Genomic DNA, 21,189 nt, shown 5'->3' on the forward strand with positions numbered 1-21,189 from the left:
TGATGCCTATTAAAGTGGCCATTGAGTATATCATAGGAAGGTTTGGTCTTCAAGGTACAGGAATTTTTTAAATTACACTGTCCGTTATATCCCTGACTGAGTATTAAATCAATTTCCTATTTTTGTCCCAGTCTACCATCTATGGAGCTTGATATCTGGTGGCTCTAGCCGTGCTCATTATGCGAACATCTTGAATCTTCTCCCAGAATGCCCCTAATCGTTCTAAGACTGACCAATGATCAGTTTCCACTCCAACTATACAACTTTCTGAGCCCAGAAAAATTGGCAATTTAGAATTTGGACTCTATTTTATCTTTGTCTTCTAAAACTATGCAAAATCTAATTGAATTATGATCACTATTGTTGTGTATTCAATATTTCAGTAATAATTCATTATGGGTTATATATAAAAGTATGTGAATGTCGTATGTCATTATGCGGCTGTGTCATATGTGTACACCTCACTGAAGGAAAACCTAATGTACAGGTGCTATTGCTGGCTTCCATGTTTTTTTTCCGAATCAGTTTCTGGAGTTATAATGCATAATAGTGGAGATGATTAAGTTTTAAAATGAACCCAAGATGACTGCCTACCTGTTGAAGCACAGCATGTGGTTCTTTGGGAAGGGACAGAGACGTTCAAGTTAAAAAAAAAGGCAAAAAATTGACAAAATTCATGGGTTCATAAACAGTGAGGTGAGTCTAATAATGACAAATAAAAAATAGGAGAAATGGCTGGCTACATCGGAAAGATAGATGCATTCAATTTTACAACAGATAACTGGATCCTGTATACTGAACAAATTGAGCAGTATTTTAAAGCAAATTAAATAGCCAATGAGAAATGAGCACCAGTTTTGCTCAGTGCAGTTGATGAAAAAACATACATTTTGCTTAGAAACTTGACTGCTCCAACCAAACCAGCTGAAATGAGCTTTGCTGATCTCGTGAAAGGAATGCAGAAACATTTAGAACCAAAACCATTGTTGACTGCAGATTGCTCTAGGTTTCATAAGCAGAATCAAAAGGCAGTGGAGTCCATTTTAGCTTATATGGCTGAATTGAAGAAATAGTCTGAGCATTGCCAGTTCAGTAATAGGCTTAATGATCCACCGAGAGATCGCTTCATTTGTGGAATTTTAGACAAAAGCTTCAAAAACAGCTCCTAACTGAAGTACAACTCATGTTTAAAAGAGCAATTGAAATTGCTGTGTCAATAGAAACAACAGACAGAGATGCAATTGAGTTGCAGTCAGTAATGAAAGTGAGCGTGAACAAAATTGCAACATCTAAATAAAAACATGCTTGACTGAACAAACTGTTGTTACCATTGTGGTAGGGGCTTACAAACCAATGAAGATTTAAAGGTGATAGTTGCAGGAACTACACAAAGTAGGACACATACAAACAGCATCCCGGCAAACAAAAATAAATGGACTGCACAGGGAAAGAAAAAGATTTTTAAAAATCGAGTTACAAATTCACCAAGAGCACCAACCTGCGATTTGTTAATGAAAAATCTGATTACGATGAGAATGACAAAGCACTGTGTAGCCTTGAGATATACGATGTGAAAGCTAGCAATGGACAAGCAATGTTGCTTACACCAGAAGTAAATGGCAAATTAATTAAAATGGAAGTGGCTGTTTCAGTCATTCCACAAAATGAAACTGAGCAGCATTTCCAAGACACTGAACTGAAGCCTGCAGATATCCAACTAAGACATATACTGGAGGAAAGATAACTCCTGTGGGACTGACATTCATAACAGTGAAATACAACAACCAACAAGCCAAGCTGGGCTTGAATGTTATATAAAAAAAAACAGGAGGGCTAGCACTGTAGGGCTGTGATTGTCTGAGATAACTACAATTTGATTGGAGGTCCATCCACCATTTTCATGCCACGTCCCCTGCAATAGAGTCAACTGAAAACAAATTAAGAAAGGCACTGGACAACTCAAACACATCTAGCGTAAAATAATGTTAAATGAAATGTCACACCCAAATTTTACAAGGTCTGTCCAGTTCCTTATACCATCTTGATAAAGTAGCCAGTGATGAAGGAGTTCTTTCCAAGGTTGAGTGGAGCCCATGGGAAACAACAATGGTCCCAGTAGCCAAGAAGAATGGGTCTGTCAGGATCTGTGGTGATTTTAAGGTCACTTTCAACCCTGTACTGAAAGTAGATCAATATCCTCTGCCCAGGATACAGGACATCTTTCAAACATTTCTGGAGGGAAACACTCCCCAAAGTGGAGTTAGATAATGCATACCTGCAGATGGAGATGGAAGAAGAGTCCAAAGTGTTTCTCACCATATGTGCTCACAGAAGACTTTATTGCTATAAAAGGCTTATTTTTGCCGTAGCACCTGTGCCTGCTGTTGCACGGAGCGACTGAGCAGAACCCAAGTGCAGGACACAGGCACGGAGATTGAGTTGGGGATGCTGGCGTAGACATGAACATTGAACAGCAAACTGGAGGAATCTTGACACGGAGCTCTGATATGGAGTCTTAACATGGAGACAGGGTTTTCATGGAATATCTTGAAACTGGAGCTGAACTTAGAACAAGCGGTTATAAGCAGTCAAGAAACAAAGTTATCACATGGGAATAGACCAACAAACTGGTAGTCTGTGATAGTGGCCTTGAGTAAACTAGCAGCAACTGGAGATCTAATGACTGAAATTAGGGCATAATCAGGGAGAAAGGAGCGTTAAAGGGGAACAGCCAATCGGAACCATGACACCTGCACTCTGGCAAAAATTTATGGACCAGTTGCTGCAAGGCTGCCCAGGCACTCAGTGTTACCTGGATGACATCGTTGTTACCAGTAACAATGACAAGAAACAGCTCCAAAGTCTCAAGACAGTGTTCAAATAATTAGAAGTGTATGGGCTCAGAGCACAATGCAACAAGTGTCAGTTTTTTAAAAGCAAGCATCACTTATTGAGCTCACACCATTGACACACAAGCATTACACAAGAGTACTGAGAAAGTTCAAGCAGTGGTGAAAGCCCCAAGAGCAAAGGACACGTCACAGTTATGGTCCTTTGTAGGATTTGTCAATTACAACTACAGATTGCTGCCAAACTTGGCTACTGGGCTCCACCCCTTGAACTTGTTACTATGGATTGAGAAGAAATGGCCATGGACAAAGCAGTTTGAGGTGACTGTCCAAAAGGTAAAGGAAATGGTGACATCAGACACTGTACTCACACATTATGATCCATTTCTACAATGAAGCTTGCCTCTGACACCTCACCTTATGGCGTAGGTACAGTCTTGTCACATGTGCAGGAAGTGATTGCTAACATTGCATCACGTTCCTCTACTGCTGCAGAGAAAAGTTACGCACAGATTGACAGAGAGTCTGGTTCCTTGAGTCTGGTTTGGGGTGAAACTAGTATGTTTCAATCAGTACTTGAATGGGAAAGAATTTACCCTCATTTACTGATCATCAAGCCCTGGTGTCCATTTTCAATCTACAGAAGGATATTCCAGTGATGGCCTCTGCTTCTTGGAGGACACAATTATGAGATTGAATTCAAGAGGACAACTATTCATGGAAATGCTGATAGATTGCCCTATTTACCTTTGGAAAATGAAATACCTGAAAAATTTATGAAAGAGGCCACTCTTTGTGAATTATTTTCCCTAATCTAAAGTCACCCTATTATAGCAGAGGTAATCTAAAGGGAAACCAGAAAAGACCCCACACTGTCTCAGTTCCACCTGTCAACCAAACATGTGGTGTAGGAATTTCAGTTCCCCCATTTTTACCAGCACTGGGATGAACTTGCCCTTGATGGAGGTAACCTTCTGCGGGGATTAGGAGTTGTACCAACCAAGCTGAGAGCTGAAGTGTTAGATGAACTACATGCTGGGTGTGGTCAAAGTGAAAGCACTGGCTCAAAGCTTTGTCTGGTGGACTGGGATAGATAAACAGATCGAGCAGCTTGCCTTGCACTGCTCGGGATGCCAACACACTCACAAGATGCTAAGCACAGTGCATCTCCACCCCTGGGTTTACCCCGCATTGCCCTGGCAGAGGATGCAGGTGGATTTTGCCAGACCATTCATGGGCACAAATTTCTTGGAAGTAGTGGATGCAGCTACAAAGTGGCCAGAGCAGTTTGCAATATTCTCCGCTGTTACTCTATTGAGCAGCCCTTTCCCAGCGACTGGTGTTCCAGAACACTTTGTCAGTGACACTGAATCACAGTTCCAGTCACTCCTGAAAGTGAATGGAATAAGCCATATTACATCTGCACCGTACCACCCAGCTACAAATGGCTTGGCAGAAAAGTTTGTCCAGAGTCTAAAGTACACACTGTGGGCAATGTCAGCAGAATACACTACATTGACACAGAATCAGAAGCCCACCGATCTGATCTTAACATATCACAGTGTAGCACACTCCTTAACCAACAACTCACCAGCTATGCTGCTCCTGGGCCATCCCTTGTGCTTGTGCTTGAATCTCCTCAAACCCAATCTCAGAAGGATTGTACAGGACAAACAAGGTGGTTGGATGTTTCACTCCTGGACAAGCAGTCCTAGCGAGGAACTACAAAGGTGATCAAAAGTGAACACTTGGAAAGATTAAGGATAGAACTGGACTGCTCTCCTAAACAATATGGATTATGTCTGATGTCAACTGGAGATGGTACATTGATCAGTTGGGGAAAGCAGACTCTGTTGTTAAAGAACAAAGGTGTCCTGCAGTTCCAGACTCAACTCCTACAACCACCACAGAGGAGGTGCCAGAACCCCAGATCGTTTCACAGCCACAAAACTCTCCTGTAGTGTGACTCCCCTTGTCAGGAAGGACGTTATCCCACAAGAGTAAAGCATCCTCCACAGAAGTGGTCGCCAACCCGTCGATCTTTGAGACTTTCCCAGTAGATCCCAAAAAAAGAAGAAAAAGAAAAACACAAATACTTGTTGAGAGATTGTTTCTGGGTTGCGACTGCGGCCGCTGCCCCCCCCCGGTACAGGGACCACCGGCCCTGACCTTGTCCTCTCACCCAACCCACGACCAACCGCAACTGGCCAAGGCGTCTGGCAGCGGGCGGGCAGGAGGATGGAGTTCGGGCCCAGAGGCTGTCTAACGAGGCAATGAAGCCCTCAAAACTGCTTCGGTACCTTGAGTCCAAGCACCCAGCACTTAAAGACAAACGCGTTGAGTTTTGTGAGCAGCGTCATATGATGTAGATGATCGTGGTCTTTCTGTGACCACAACTGTTCTTGGCAAATGTCTCTACATAAGCAGTTTGCCATTGCTTTCTTCTGGGCATTATCTTTACAAGACGGGTAATCCCAGCCATTATCAATACTCTTCAGAGATTGTCTGCCTGGTGTCAGTGGTCACATAACCAGGACTTGTGATATGCAAGTCGGCTGTGTGGAGCCAAAAGAGATGGAGGAGATTTTGAACAATTTCTTTTCTTCGGTATTCACTAAGGAGAAAGATATTGAATTGTGTAAGGTAAGGGAAACAAGTAGGGAAGTTATGGAAACTATCTCGGGTTCTGACAGGATATTCCCTAGGACCTTGAGGGAGGTTAGTGTAGAAATAGCAGGGGCTCTGACAGAAATATTTCAAATGTCATTAGAAACGGGGATGGTGCCGGAGGATTAGCGTATTGCTCATGTGGTTCCATTGTTTAAAAAGGGTTCTAAGAGTAAACCTAGCAATTATAGGCCTGTCAGTTTGACGTCAGTGGTGGGTAAATTAATGGAAAATATTCTTAGAGATGGTATATATAATTATCTGGATAGACAGGGTCTGATTAGGAACAGTCAACATGGATTTGTGCATGGAAGGTCATGTTTGACAAATCTTATTGAATTTTTTGAAGAGGTTATGAGGAAAGTTGACGAGGGTAAAGCAGTGGATGTTGTCTATATGGACTTCAGTAAGGCCTTTGACAAGGTTCTGCACGGAAGGTTAGTTAGGAAGGTTCAATCGTTTGGTATTAATATTGAAGTAGTAAAATGGATTCAACAGTGGCTGGATGGGAGATGCAAGAGAGTAGTGGTGGATAACTATTTGTCAGATTAGAGGATGGTGACTAGTGGTGTGCCTCAGGGATCTGTACTGGGTCCAATGTTGTTTGTCATATACATTAGTGATCTGGATGATGGGGTGGTAAATTGGATTAGTAAGCATGCAGATCTATCTCTATCTAGATAGGGATGTTAAGGGGGGAAGGGTTAAGGGGAGGGGGAGGGCTGATATATCATATTTTTCTATTATTCTATTCATTCCATGTAATTATCTTAAAAATTGAATTAAAAATATTTTTAAAAATTAAGTATGCAGATGATACCTAAGGTAGGTGGCATTGTGGATAATGAAGTAGGTTTTCAAAGTTTGCAGTGAGATTTAGGCCAGTTAGAAGAGTGGGCTGAGTGATGGCAGATGGATTTTCATGCTGATAAGTGTGAAGTGCTACATTTTGGTAGGAATAATCCAAATAGGACATACATGGTAAATGGTAGGGCATTGAAGAATGCAGTAGAACAGAGTGATCTAGGAATAATGGTGCATAGTTCCCTGAAGGCAGAATCTCATGTGGATAGGATGGTGAAGAAAGCTTTTGGTATGTTGGCCTTTATAAATCAGAGCATTGAGTATAGGAGTTGGGATGTAATGTTAAAATTGTACAAGGCATTGGTGAGGCCAAATTTGGAGTATTGTGTACAGTTCTGGTCACTGAATTATAGAAGATGTCAACAAAATAGAGAGAGTACAGGGAAGATTTACTAGAATGTTACCTGGGTTTCAGCACCTAAGTTACAGGGAAAGATTGAACAAGTTAGGTCTTTATTCTTTGGAGCGTAGAAGGTTGAGGGGGGACTTGATAGAGGTATTTAAAATTATGAGGGGGATGGATAGAGTTGACATGGATAGGCTTTTTCCATTGAGAGTAGGGGAGATTCAAACAAGAGCATATGAGTTGAGACATAGGGGGAAATGTTTAAGGGTAACATGAGGGGGAATTTCTTTACTCAGAGAGTGGTAGCTGTGTGGAATGAGCTTCCAGTAGAAGTGGTAGAGGCAGGTTCGGTATGGTCATTTAAAGCAAAATTGGATAGGTATATGGACAGGAAAGGAATGGAGGGTTATGGGCTGAGTGCCGGTCAGTGGATCTAGGTGAGAGTAAGCGTTCAAAATGGACTAGAAGGGCCGAGATGGCCTGTTTCTGTGCTGTAATTGTTATATGGTTATATGCACCAGCTGCTCATACGACTGTCCTCCATCTGCTCCCATGGCTTTACGTGACACTGATCGGGGAGCTAAGCAGGTACTACACGTTGCCCAAAGGTGACCTGCAGGATAGCAGAAGGAAGGAGTACCTTACACCTCCTTTGGTAGAGACACATCTCCACCCCACCCCCATAATTATATGGTTTAATTTTATATACTGTATGTAAGTTGAGATGCATTCAATATTGAGTTGGAGTTTACAGCAACGCAGAGAGGAGTGTTGTGTATTTAATGTTTCAATAATATTGTAAATAATCTACATTGTTTGATTAAGCATTCTTTGTTGTTTACATAATTCATTATGGGTTATACGTAAAAATATGTGAATAGCGTACAGTATTATGTCACTACGTCATACGTGCACGTCTCACTAAATTGCGCACTGAAGTTATCCCCGGCTCCTGTGGTTTTTTCCCATTTAGTTTCTAGAGTTGCAAAATATAACAGCTACCACAAATGTATTCTCCCTTTTGTACCTCTTCACCTGCTTAGCCACATCCCCAAAAATGAATCCAGAATTGCAACTTCTAACTCGACCCCACCTTATTTCAGGCCTTGTTGCCTAGTAGCTAAAAATCTATTCTTGACTTGTTTAGAAAGTCTGTGCCTTACATATATATTGTTCACTGTATGCATCTCAGTTAATATTAGACTCATTGACAGTCTGTACTCTCTCCGCCCTTGTTTATGAGAGTGAACAGAGATTTGCATACAGGTTTACACACCAAAACTGGCCTTTCTGCAAACTGAGTCTACACTGGCCATCAAGCAACTGCTTACATGAATCCCAGTTTATCCTTTCCACATTCCCATAAACTCCCCCCCCCACACCCACCAGTCCCCAAGATTTTACCCTTTGCTTACATATTAATTGGCCATTGTAAATTGCCCCTAATTTACCCAACCTACACATCTTCCAAATGTGGAAAGGCAACTGAGCTTCCAATCGACGGATTCAGAGGTCAAACTCAAGTTTAGTGGGGTTGTGACACAGCAGATGTATTGTGCTGCCCTCAATTTGCTCTTCAATTTTCCTTGCGTTGTAGAGAGGCCTGTAATGCATACAAATCGTGCAGTTGCCCCTTTGCAGTTCTTCTGTTCAGTCCATATGACAACATCGGATAAAGCTTGTGACGTAAGATCCTGACCAACTGCATTTTGTGTGTGCTCGTCACAGCTGGGATTGCTCCTTGAACTAATACTGCTCTCCCTATGTTTTCCCTTCATAGCCTCACAATTTATAGTCACACTGTGTTACCAGCAAATTTTAATCCTTTCCCCATCTCATGTAATATTGAATGTAAATGATAAATAGCTGAGGCCCTAGTGCCATGTTTCTCTAATTAAACTTATCTCCCACTTTTAACCCATTGACTTAACCCATTTGTCTCTGCAGTCTCTCGGTGTTCTCCTCACTGTTTACTTTCCAACTTATCTTTGTATTACAGTAGTCAACAGTTAAAATCCAATTTACTAAATCACTAATATAAATGGCTAAGTCTTAAAAACAAATTAATTCTTGGAGTGATCCTACCTGTTACAGCTTAAACCTGAAAATGAAGACCATTTATCCCTACTCAGTTTTCTATCATTTCACCAACGCTCCATGCTCAATACTGCAAACCATACCTGTTATGTGGGATTTGCAGAACTACAATTCTCCGGATTAAGATGAAGATTGAAGGGCGGAGAACCAGTCAAATGAGAGGAATGATGAGATCAGATAGTGAAAGGATTTGTAGTCGTATGGGGGTTAGGAGTCTTGAATCAGCTGGAGTGGGAGGGTGATTGGTGGATAGAAAGTCAGTACTCTTGTACAACACCTAAAGGATTAAAAATAAGTGTGGGGCCTGCCATGGCATGGTCTAAGCTTGGTGCCATGTGCAAAGACTCATTTTCCAGGAATGCCAAACAATGGTTACTCCTGGGACAATTTGATCCAGTTTCCTCATTTGTTTTGTGTCTCTGACAAAGCCCAGAAATGCCCCGCTCAGTTTCCAAAGCAACACCAAGCCAATTGGAAATGACTACCATTCTACCTCATTAAGGCCACAAAGCAAAATGAAACTTATCACTGGCTCCGTCATCCACTCAGCAGTAGAATGATGGCTGGTGACCTGGTGAAAGTAAAATTTGCAGAAGAAAAAATTAAATATCAACTGTGACTTCTATCTGTCGTATCAGCAGTTTAGCCACATCATCTCCTCAGAGGAGTCTTCTGGAGTGATGGAGGTGCTCTGCCTTCATATGTTGTCTTAGGTTTTAAGGAGGGGAGAAACGATTATATTGTAACTGCTGATGGAAGTGTTGAGGATGACGAGGAGACCTTGGCTTTGATGAGCCGTCAGATGGAACCTTTCTAACTCTCATCTCTCATAGGTAAAAGTTCAGTTGGTGAGATGGAACAAGAGTACCTATCTCCCATGGAATCAAATTATGGCAACACCAGATCAAGAGGAGCCTATAAAACATGTGTAGGAGAGGCCTATTTTCATGATACACATCTACCACAGATATTTCGGCATGATTACATGCACTAAATCAGAGCCATTGCACACAAGTCACAGGTGTGGCTGCATGAGTGAGAGATATAGTGCACACAGGACTTACACAGCTCGCCCCGATGGAGAAGACAGCGTGGCCAGTTTGTGACATCAGCGTGCAAAGCTGATCTGTTGCCTGTGTCCTTCGCACCACTGGAATGCACTTCTGAATAGTTCCTGCTCCCTAGGGATTAAGAATAACCCTCTTACTTTGCAGCTGTTTCATGAGAACCTCTGATGTTGCATCAGAAAATACTGAGAACCTTGATCTCCCTTGTTATGCTATTTTTGAATACCTCCAGAATCAGCCTCTACTCTAAAAGTGTGTCTCCACTTGTTACAGTGATTGTGCATTCTCCCATTTGAGGTGTTGGCTGGCAGGTTTTAACTAATACAGACCAGCTTTAATTAATGTGTGCCTCTCACGATATTGACATGATTCTAAGATGATAGGCTAATAAACAACATAGTTAATAATTTAAGAGTTAAAAGCAGTAGGTCATATTGGCCTTGAACCATTCAATAAAATCATATTTGATCCATTACTTCATTTACTTTTCTGACCAATCTTAAAATCTGTAATTTTCTTCATGTTCAAAAACTAATTGATTTCAACTCTGATTATGCTCAATGTCACAGCTTTGTGAAGCAAAGAATTTCAAAGATTTACAATACTCTACCAAAAACAAATTTCTCTTGATCTCCTGGGAACAGTAGTAATGAGGGTAAACTATTAAATTAGCAGACAGAACTCCGGGACGATGATAGTTTGAAAAACACCATGATATCTGGAGAATTTAAATTTGAGCAATTAAATCATTATTTAGTACAAAAATAATAAAAAGCCTTTAACAGTAATTAGAACACCACTGGGTTGCTGTCAAAATTCTTCTTTAGTATTTTCCTTCAGGGAAGAAAACTTGCTTCCCTTATCAAAGCTGGCCTAATTGTGACTGCAGGCTCAGCATTCTGGTTGAATATCCCGTTTTGTCTGCCAGGGCAGTCTGAATCCATCTAATTTAGTGTATTTGTAATACCACACAGCAATGGAAGCCGTCCTCAATACGAGGACAGAACATTCTTTCCATAAAGACTGTGCGGTGGTCACCTCTGCTAAATATAAATATTGGGTGAAGAAATCGTTGAACAGTTTTATCCCTCTTCTCGGTTTATTTCCTAACACAGACCTAGGATTCAGTTAGCAATGATGCTACAGGCCATGATTCTTGGCGATGGATATTGATATCCTCACAACCCGTGTCCTTGCTATTTACAACATGGAGCAGTACTGATCACTCAGCTGAGGGGGAGCGACAGACTGTGGGTAGGAACCTGATGACATGACACCTCATACAATCAGGAGTTAATATTAAGAACTTACAGGGTTACTTATGTTTGCACGTGGCCTAGTGGATAAGGCATCGGTCTAGTGATCTGAAGGTCACTGGTGGGAGCCTCAGCTGAGGCAGCGCGTTGTGTCCTTGAGCAAGACACTTAACCACACATTGCTCTGCGACGGCACCGGTGCCAAGTGCCCTTCCCTTGGACAACATCGGTGACATGGAGAGGGGAAGGCTTGCAGCTTGGGCAACTGCCGGTCTCCCATACAACTCTGCCCAGGCCTGCACCCTGGAAACCTTCCAAGGCACAAATCCATGGTCTAACGAGACTGACGGATGCCTATATACAGGGTTACTTGCTCCATCTCCATTCTGTCCCCCATTCCTCCACCAGTGTGTCAGGTCAGTCCCAGGTACTGTGACGGAGGAATATGACACATTACTTATAAGGTATGATTCTGGTAAGTACACCTGTCTCTAGGATATAGCATGATCTGTCCAATCTTATTCTTATACTCTACACCAGCCATTCTCAATGGGGGGGAGGGGGCATATGGCCCCCTTGGGGGACCTGGCACATTTGAAGGGAGCCACTGACTGAAAATGGGACATTGAAGAGGGACTGGTCAGTTCATTACAATCCAAGAAATTGAAAGGGGGGCCCTGGAACCTGAGAAGAGCTCCTAAGGGGCTGTGACCAAAAAAAGGTTGAGAATCACTGCTCCACACCAACATGACCATGTCTTACTTGGGCAATTCAGGGAGCATCTAATGATCGGTAAGTCTCAGGTTACAAGACACATATAGGCCAGGCAAAGTAAGCGCACATATTTCATCATTTGAAGGACATTAATAAAACTGATGATTATTTACTAATGCTACTTTACTATCTATTTTTTCCATTTATTTTCATCTTATCCTGAGCTGCCATAGTGGGATTTGAACCTGGGAATTGAGATTGTTAGTCTAGATTATGGATGATCACTCCAGTGATTTAGCTATCTTACTCATAAAAGTCTGAGTCGTTATCCTGACACAGTGAGCCTGGGTTCTAGGCTCCTCCCTTAAGCAGCCTATTGGTATCTACCTTCTTAATTTATCTCAAAATCCTGTACGTCCATTGAGTTAATCTCTCATTCTTCCAAACTTCATTGTTAAAGCCTTACACAAGTTCTCCCCTCAAAATGAACCCCTCATTCCTGATATCAGTCTGGTGAAGTTAGACTGCACTTCAGTTAGTGGTGACTGCACGGAGTAATCATCTTCATTAGAATTTTTGCGCCCAGCCGGTATTTTGCCTGCAGCGAGAAGCAATTATCTGCACCTGTTGATCAGAGCTGCTCAGTTTGGCCCCTGCATTTTTTCAATTATGCAGGTTTTCTTTGCTTTCCTGAACTTAGTTGGAAAGGGTTGGTAATTAACTCCTTGGGTGCTGGCAAGACTATCAAGAGTGGTGCAGACATGGCTCAGAGTGACTCGCTACTGTAAAGGCTCCGTGGGCACTAAAGCCAAGATTAAAACCTCATTACATGAGGCATCATTGGATGTGAAGCTTTCTCATCTTAACCTGAGTTACGGTGGATCAATGATTTGACTGCTTCGGTTATTGTTCGCTACTTTGGTACACTGAATGGCAAAAGCGTATTGTATCTGCTTTCACACAATACATTGACGCTGGAAGCATTGAGTACCATCAACAGGAAGGCATGGGTTAACTGGGTATTTGTAAAGCAGAGGTTATTAGGTCCTTGATTAGTCAGGGCATCAATGGTTACGGCGAGAAGCCAGGAGAATGGACTATAATGAACCAGCCATGATGGAATGGTGGAGCAGACTCGATGGGCTGAATGGCCGAATTCTGCTCCTATGTCTTATGGTCTTATAGTTTGAACATTCCCGATGGTGAATTATGGCTAGATTGGGAATAACAGGGTCCTTCCCTCCAATCAAGAAGTAAGGAGAAGAAAAGATACATAATTCTGTTGTCTTTCGCAGCAAGCAGTGTTCTAACAATTTTCTTTTCTTCTTCAGGTTGAGTTTTGGGGACGTTATAATGGTAAGAAACTTTTTTCTGTCTCTTACAAACTGTGCATAGTTTTCTGATCGTGCCTCACAGATTGCCCTCTCCCTCCCCCTGCCCCCTGCTCCCTGCATGTCAATCTGATACATCCACCCCTCTCGGTTGCTATGATGAAAATACATAGAAAGAGCAGTTTTGACTTTGGGAAGTCTTTGATAGGGGATTGTGGACTTCGATATACGTAACTTAAAAACAAGTCTCAAATGTAGCCATTGGTGGAAAAGTGAATGTTTATTGTTCAGAAGAGCTGGCCTTCCTAAGCTATTGTAGGTGGTGGGATGAGAGGCATCTTTTCACTTCACAATTGAATATAAACAAGTCATTTACTCAGTAACCTCTTATGGAAAGATTAAATCATGTCGGTGCCTGCACATGAAGCAGACACCAGGTTTCCTTCACTAATGCAAATGAGTGAACCTGTTTGTTTTCATGTCAATCCAACAGTTTCATGACATTTTCTACCACTACTAGATTTTGAAAAATAAGTTAAAATTTGCCGCTAGCCATAGTGTGTTATTTAAGTAATTTTTGGGTTATTCATCCAAATGGACTGAGTCATATTCCCCCATTTCCAGTACTCTCAATTTGATTGTAATATTATTGTATGCTTTGCTTTCAGCTTGTACTAAAGAGAAAGCAGACAATACCCCTCCACCGTACCTGAGAGATTGTCTGAATGGTAAGCATCCAAACTCCCCACCCACCCCACTCATTTGCTTGCTTAACACAGAGCTTCGGACTTTTCACATCGTGATAAAAAAACATTAATCCTAAAGTAGTTGTAAATCTCCTGTTGCTATAATTCTCTCCACGTCTATTCTGAGGCACCACGTACAAAATGCTGGAGGAACTCAGCAGCTATGGAAGTGGATTTTTTTGGCCGAGACCCTCCATCAGGACTGGAAGATTTAAACTTCTTAGGGTAGGCATCCTTCGAAGAGACTTCATAGTAGTAGTATTACAAACATCAGAAAATGTCCTGATGAAGGGTTGGAATTCCAGCATCAGCGGATTTTCTTTTATTCTGAGGCACGTGTGCTCCACCTTTGGTTTATGTTAATTGAGGTGCAAATTGAGTAGTGGAAATCTGTAAATACAAGCAGGAAATATTAAGCACCATATGTAGGGAGAGAAGCAAGGCTAATGTTTCAAGTGATGATCTTCCATTTGAATTGAAGGATGCTGGAGATGAGCCACATTTAACCAAATGTAGAACACTAAAGGCAAAATAATGCACCAAAATACCACTACCCAAAAAAAATTGCAAAAAAAACCATTTTATGGTCATTTCTTGTACTTTCAGACATACTGAACAACATATCAAAAGTTGGACAGAAAAGGAGCACAGGAAAGTAAAAAAAAATCTGGCATTAAAGAAATGGCCGCAAATGAAAAGAATCGGACCCATATTTGCAAAATGCTGGTGGAACACAGCAGGCTAGGCAGCATCTATAGGGAGAAGCACTGTCGACGTTTCAGGCCGAGACCCTGAGTCCTGACGAAGAGTCTCGGCCCGAAACGTCGACAGTGCTTCTCCCTATAGATGCTGCCTGGCCTGCTGTGTTCCACCAGCATTTTGTGTGTGTTGTTGTTTGAATTTCCAGCATCTGCAGATTTCCCCATGTGTGGACCCATATTTGTCTTATTTTGCTATATTTCACTGTTTTTAACAGTGGTAGTGCCACAATTGTGGTATAAAATGTGAATGGGAATACTCGCAGGGTGTGTTTTATCGCCAGAACTATGAACTATTATTTCATGACGTCCCTTCCCATTCTCGTCCGCCGGTGACTGCGCAGTTGACGTTTTCTGGGAAATGTCCTCTCGTTTCCACCAGAGTACACCTGGCGGGCAAGGCATGATGCATTTACTGCACAAGGAGTGTGAGCGTCCAGGGCAATCCTCGGTATTGTTTCTCCCAATGGTCGGCATGAATCCAGGGGACAAAACCTGTATCTTGTGCACTGTAGATTAGCTATGCAAACTTGAGTCAAGACACAACATGCCGGCTATCATTACCTCCGATCAACCGCTGTTTTGGAAGGCTTCTGAGACAGCGAATGCTGTTCCAGATGGTAGCCCGATCAGGAATGAGGTATGATTGCTCGGGAGCTTCCATACCTTCACGAATTTGTTGGGTGCCATCAGAACTTTGATGGATGGCAGTGGACTTAAGGAGATCCTGGAGACAGTGTACGATGAAAATGCCGTTGTACACACGATGAGCGGAAAGGCAATGCAACGAGCGTTTCGTGGGCACGTACTGGTGGGTCAGTGTCTTTGTGGTGAACTACATATACCTGCCTGGACACGCCCCCCCCCCCCCCCCCGCTAACTGCTCCTGTGGCTCCTCCCACTGACCCCGGTATAAAGGCAATTGGAGGCACTGCTCCTCCCACAGTCTCCAGGATGCAGTGTGGTGATCAATTGCTGCTTGTTCTTTCTTCCAGCCAATAAAAGCCTATATCTCACCTCACGTCTCCGAGAGTTATTGATGGTGCATCAGTCTTACACGTCAGATTGTTTAATAAAATCATAGATGATGACCCTGGTTTTCAAGACCCAGTGGAGGAACTTGAGAGACTGTACACACTGATGGAGACTGACGCAAGTGACTTAGAGACGTTGTTGAAATCAGATTGCATTTGCAGGATTGACAAAACTGTAACTCTCAAAACGCATGAACTGGCAAGAGCCTCCAAAACCAGCATTCTGTGGGTCAACTACCAGCACGTGGTAGGGATTGCTAGGGCACTTGCTGCGGCTGATCGAATGGGGTCATGGGGGATGCATCTCAGTCCAGTCTCAGCTTGCTTGCCGATATTCGTGGTCGCTGGCCATCCGAATTATCTGAAGTTGGCTCGTCTCTATCTCTAGAAGATGAAGCATTGGAGGATGACAACCCTGAGGTTCATCAGAAGCTCCAGCCTGGGCTCCATGCAATCAGACGCAGCAGTCAGTACTGGGCTGGCCTTGGCTCTGATCTTGTGATAGAACAGACACTAATGCGCTCACTAAAAAGCCAAGGGGGCCTAGTGCGAGGAAGTGGGATGTCAGAGCACCAGAGAGCAGTTTGGACTATGTCTTCCACTGTGTTATCCTCTTACAACCTTGCCGTGCAAGAACTGACCGCGAATAGTTACACAATAGGTGAACAACATAAGGAGTTGTCCACCTCCAGAGTGAGTGGAGATGAGGCTGACCTTGAAAAAGTCGCAGCAAAACTGGACTGTTCCAAGCCATTTTCGGACGATAAATCATTGCAGAACATCATCACAGGGGTTTATGTAAATGAGGATGTCATTGTACGTGACCTGTTCGCAATAGGAAATGACATAGGTAGGAAGATGGACGGACACTCTGTTTTCTCGTATTCGCACAAAAGGAGTTCGAAGCTCAAAACACTAGCATCGAGCAGGGCAGTCAAAGTTGCTGAAGACCGTACCATAGATCAAGCGTTGTTATTCCAGCGGTTCCTAGTTGTGTCACAGACAGGTGATCTTTGGCTAGACAAAGTGATGAACTATGATCTCTGTCCAAATCCGATGTTTTTGTTTGAAGCAAAGAACATCTTGCACCAGCCGGATAAGCCACAGCTGGCAGATGTGATAAAGAACTATGTCACCTCCAAATCGGACAATGCTGTCACACAGACGGTTCCAGTGATAGATCACTATGTACTAGATGGGGGATCACTTCTGCTCTGCTTAAAATGGGCAGAGGGGTGCACCTACAGTTCAATTGTAGATGACTACACTTCATTCACTGTCAAACACTATGCCAGAGCCACTGTAGTGTTTGATGGTTATGGGGTTGGGCCCAGCAGAAAGGACTATACTCATCAGCATTGATGTAGAAATTAGAATGCAAACAAGGTGAATATTACAGGGGCGACAAAATTTGTTGGGAAAAAGGAGGACTTCTTGTCAAATGAGGCAAACAAGCAGGTAATTATCCAGCTCATCATGGAACGTTTGCGATGAAGACGCTGCAAAGTGATTCCAGCTGAAGGAGATGCCGACATTGAGATCGCAAAAGCAGCCGTCACAATGTCTGCTTTCAAATCGACCAGCCTCGATGGAGAAGACACAGATCTCCTCGCACTCTTGCTCTACCATGTATAGGTAACCAACTGCACTGAACTGTTTTTCCGCTCGGACAAAGCAAAATCAAATGCCTATAATATCAAAGTCCTTAAGCAAACACTCGGAGAGCAGCTTGTAATGATCTATAGTTTCTCCATGCCTTTACTGGATGCTACTCAATGTCCAGAGTATTTGGGATCGGAAAAGAATTATTAAGAAAGAAAAGGGAATCAGAGACTGTTCGAGAGCATTCTGTTCACCAAAGCAAAGTCAGGATGTTGTGGAAAACAGTAACTGTAGGGAAATGGTGGTGTTGTTCAATGGAAATCAGAACAACTCCTTGGCATCTATCAGATACAATACACTCTGCAAGAAAGTTGCGAGAGCTAAGACTTCTGTCGCACCTGAAAGACTGCCACCAACCACCTCGGCCTGTAAATTTCACTCCCTGCAGACTTACTACCAGGTTGTGGAGTGGATGGGCTGTCGTGATGAAATGGAGCTGTCTGAGTGGGGATGGAGGGTAGAAAGGGAAAAAAACTCATTCTAGTGATGACAAACAAAAGGCCTGCTCCAGAGGTACTTATTCAGATGATTCACTGCTTTGGGAGGGTTTGGGAGGGTGCAATATGCTAAAGTGTACCTGCAGAATGCATGGGCTGGAATGCACCAGTGCATGTGGGCATTGCCAAGATGGCAACTGTGACAATATGGCAAATGAGACAGTGAAAGAAGAGGATAACGAACAAGACTGCATCTGAGAAGCCATAAAGTTGCATTTTATATGCCATGACATCAGTACTTTATACCAGAGTTGTCCCTTGATTACGTCATTGATGACATCATGACGTCAGTACAAATGCAACTTTCATTCTAGGAACTACTACTATTTGAAAAACATTGGTGAAAAGAGAATTAATTCATTAAAACATTAGGTTTAAAAAAACTTGCAATTTGGTGGTTATCAGTCAGATTTCTGATGTTTTTCTGCTGGTGGCCATCTTGTTTTTTGATGTCATATTTCGAAACTTTCTCGTGTGTCAAAATCATCCAACTTTTGATATGTTGCTCTCCACATCGAATAGTACAATAAACGATCATAAAACCTTTTTTCTGCAATATTTTTGGGGTTAGGTGGTATATTGACCCACCTAAAACAGTTAAGTTGTTCATTTCCAACATCTTAAATTTACCCTTTGTTCTGGTTTTATCTGCTGTTTCCTTTTAGTAATTTAGCAGTTGCTGATCATTGCAAACAGTACTGGATGCCTTAATAATTATTACTATATGTACATAGATAGCACAGTTCCTGGTTCATGGACCCATCTCCCGACAGCTGAACTAGACTCTTTGATCATCTGAAACCCCTGGACAGCAGATATGTATCCAAATGAAAAAGAAACAAAATGCAATGTAATTGAATTTATTTGTTCCTTTTTCAGGACAGTGCTATGAAGAAGGTGGCCCAAGTTACAAGGGCAATATTTCAATGACAGTTTCTGGGAGGCAGTGTCAGAGCTGGTCAAGGAACTTCCCACACAAAGCAGAGTGAGTGACTGAGACAGCTTCCATCGATTATGAAGTAATTGAAAGTCCTTGCGTGCTTTATTTTGTTATGACAGCTTGAGTGTGTTAATTCCCGTTTATCACAGGTAATTGTATAAGCAGTTGATATCAATGGCTTTGAAACTGGCGGAATGTCATAGACTGTACTGGCTATTGACAATGCTTCTTTTAGGATCCTTACTGGACTGCAGCTTTCTCACCTTCTGAGTGCTTCTGCCATTTCCTTTCGTTTCAGATTTCTGGCATCTTCATTATTTTTTGCTCCAAAGCTCATCAACTATTTTTGATTGTACAACACTGGCTAAAACAGTCTGTTTCCCACTGCTTCACAATATGCTGATCTAGAAAATATCTCATTTCCAGTTCGTGAATTCATCTTGCCTACTATCGGCGTTAATTTAGTTAGTCTGGTCTTTATGTTTTTTGAAGTGCAGTACGATTATTATACTATCCATACTACATGCATTCCAATTTCTTAATTTATACTTTTCCCTGTATTACTGCTACTCTGGAGCTTACAATGTCTCCTGCACCTAACTATTTCTTTGCTCCACCAAAACCGTATTTGATTTTCTGAGCTCATGCTGCATTCTCTCTACTTCCTTTAACACCAGAACTATCCCAGTTCTTTTCTGTATTGATATCTCTTCCAAAAATGGGAGATTTCATTCCCAACGGTTGGCACTTTTCAACCACGACTCTAATTAATCATATCCATTTATTTCTATTTATGTCTTTAATTCATCTTTATAGTTATGAATTATAAAAGGGTTTTCAGTTTGGCCTTTTAACTGTTTTTCCATTCTCTGATTGGAATGATAACAGGTACCCTTCCATCTTGGCAGATTCTAGTTATTATTTTGCCATATGCACTTCCAGTAAAAGCATTTCTCAGAAACATAAATTTATTGAAAAACATAACTGCAAATTAGTTCACAATCACCATAGAACAAGCCTCCCAGCAGATATTCATACCTCAATCCTGGAATTCTGTTTTTAAACTTCTTTGTGTCTCCACTCTTTCACCTTCTATAGTCCTTAAAGTGTCCTTCCTTAACTAAGCTTTTACTCATTTATAGGAATATCCACATTTTTTGGCTGTTTTATTTTTTTTTGTTTGATTTTTATTCTGTAAGGAGCCTTGAAGTTTTTATCAATCAAATGCAACAAATGCAGGTTGCTGCTAGACTAACACTGGGAACCTCCAATCCTAAAGGCGATCTTGTTAAAACATCCAAGATGACGTGAATTAGCTCAAGAAGCAAGAATGTCAATTCAGAATACAACCTTTCATTTATTGCTGATCGACTCTGGTTGGACTACACCTGGAGTATTGCATACAGTTCTGGTCGCCGCACTGTGGCGGCTTTGGAGACGGTGCAAAAGAGGTCTACCAGGGAGCCATCTGGTTTAGAGGGCACGTGCTATCAGGAGAGGCTGGATAAACTTGGGGTTGTTCTCTCTGAAGCATCAGAGACTGAGGGGAGATCTGATAGAGATTATGAAAGGCATTGATAGAGTAGACAGGGAGTGAACATTAATTTCTCTAACTTCCGTAATGCCCCCCTCCCCTTCTTATCCCAAACCATATTTATTTATTTATCTATCTATTTATTTATTTGTTTATTTATCTATTTATCTATCTATCTATCTATTTATTTATTTATTCGTTTATTGATTGATTAAGTAATTAATCAATTATTCCCCCTTTTTTCCTTTTCTCTCTTTTTTCTCTCTCTGCCCCTCTCACAATCTCTCCTTACCTGTTCTCCATCTCCCTCTGGTGCTCCCCTCCCCCTTTCTTTCTCCCTAGGCCTCCTGTCCCATGATCCTTTCCCTTCTCCAGCTCTGTATCCCTTTTGCTAATCAGCTTTCCAGCTCTTAGCTTCATCCCTCCCCCTCCGGTCTTCTCCTATCATTTCGGATCTCCCCCTCCCACTCCCACTTTCAAATCTCTTACTATCTTTCCTTTCAGTTAGTCCTGACAAAGGGTCTCGGCCGGAAACGTCGACAGCGCTTCTCCCTATAGATGCTGCCTGGCCTGCTGTGTTCCACCAGCTTTTTTGTGTGTATTGCTTGAATTTCCAGCATCTGCAGATTTCCTGGTGTTTGCGTAGACAGGAAGTATCTGTTTCCCAGGGTTGAAATGTCTAATACCAGAGGGCATTCATTGAAGGTGAGAGGGGGTAGGTTCAAAGGGGATGTGAGGGGTAAGTTTTTTTACTCAGAGTGGTGGATACCTGGAATGCTCCACCTGGTATGGTGATAGAGGCAAATACATTAGAGATATTTAGATAG

General features: G+C 42.2%; 1 protein-coding gene across 1 annotated transcript in view; it reads left to right on the forward strand.

The window, feature by feature from the left end:
* The window catches only part of f2 (coagulation factor II (thrombin)), a 95,840-nt gene that overhangs the window by 16,801 nt on the left and 57,850 nt on the right, over positions 1 to 21,189 (forward strand). The window contains exons 3-5 of the mRNA XM_073049156.1: positions 13,192 to 13,216; positions 13,860 to 13,919; positions 18,768 to 18,873. Of these exons, the coding sequence (XP_072905257.1) occupies positions 13,192 to 13,216; positions 13,860 to 13,919; positions 18,768 to 18,873 (191 nt within the window). The remainder of the gene's footprint in view (positions 1 to 13,191; positions 13,217 to 13,859; positions 13,920 to 18,767; positions 18,874 to 21,189) is intronic.

This window comes from Hemitrygon akajei, chromosome 6 (genome assembly GCF_048418815.1).
Source record: "Hemitrygon akajei chromosome 6, sHemAka1.3, whole genome shotgun sequence".
NCBI lineage: Eukaryota > Metazoa > Chordata > Chondrichthyes > Myliobatiformes > Dasyatidae > Hemitrygon > Hemitrygon akajei.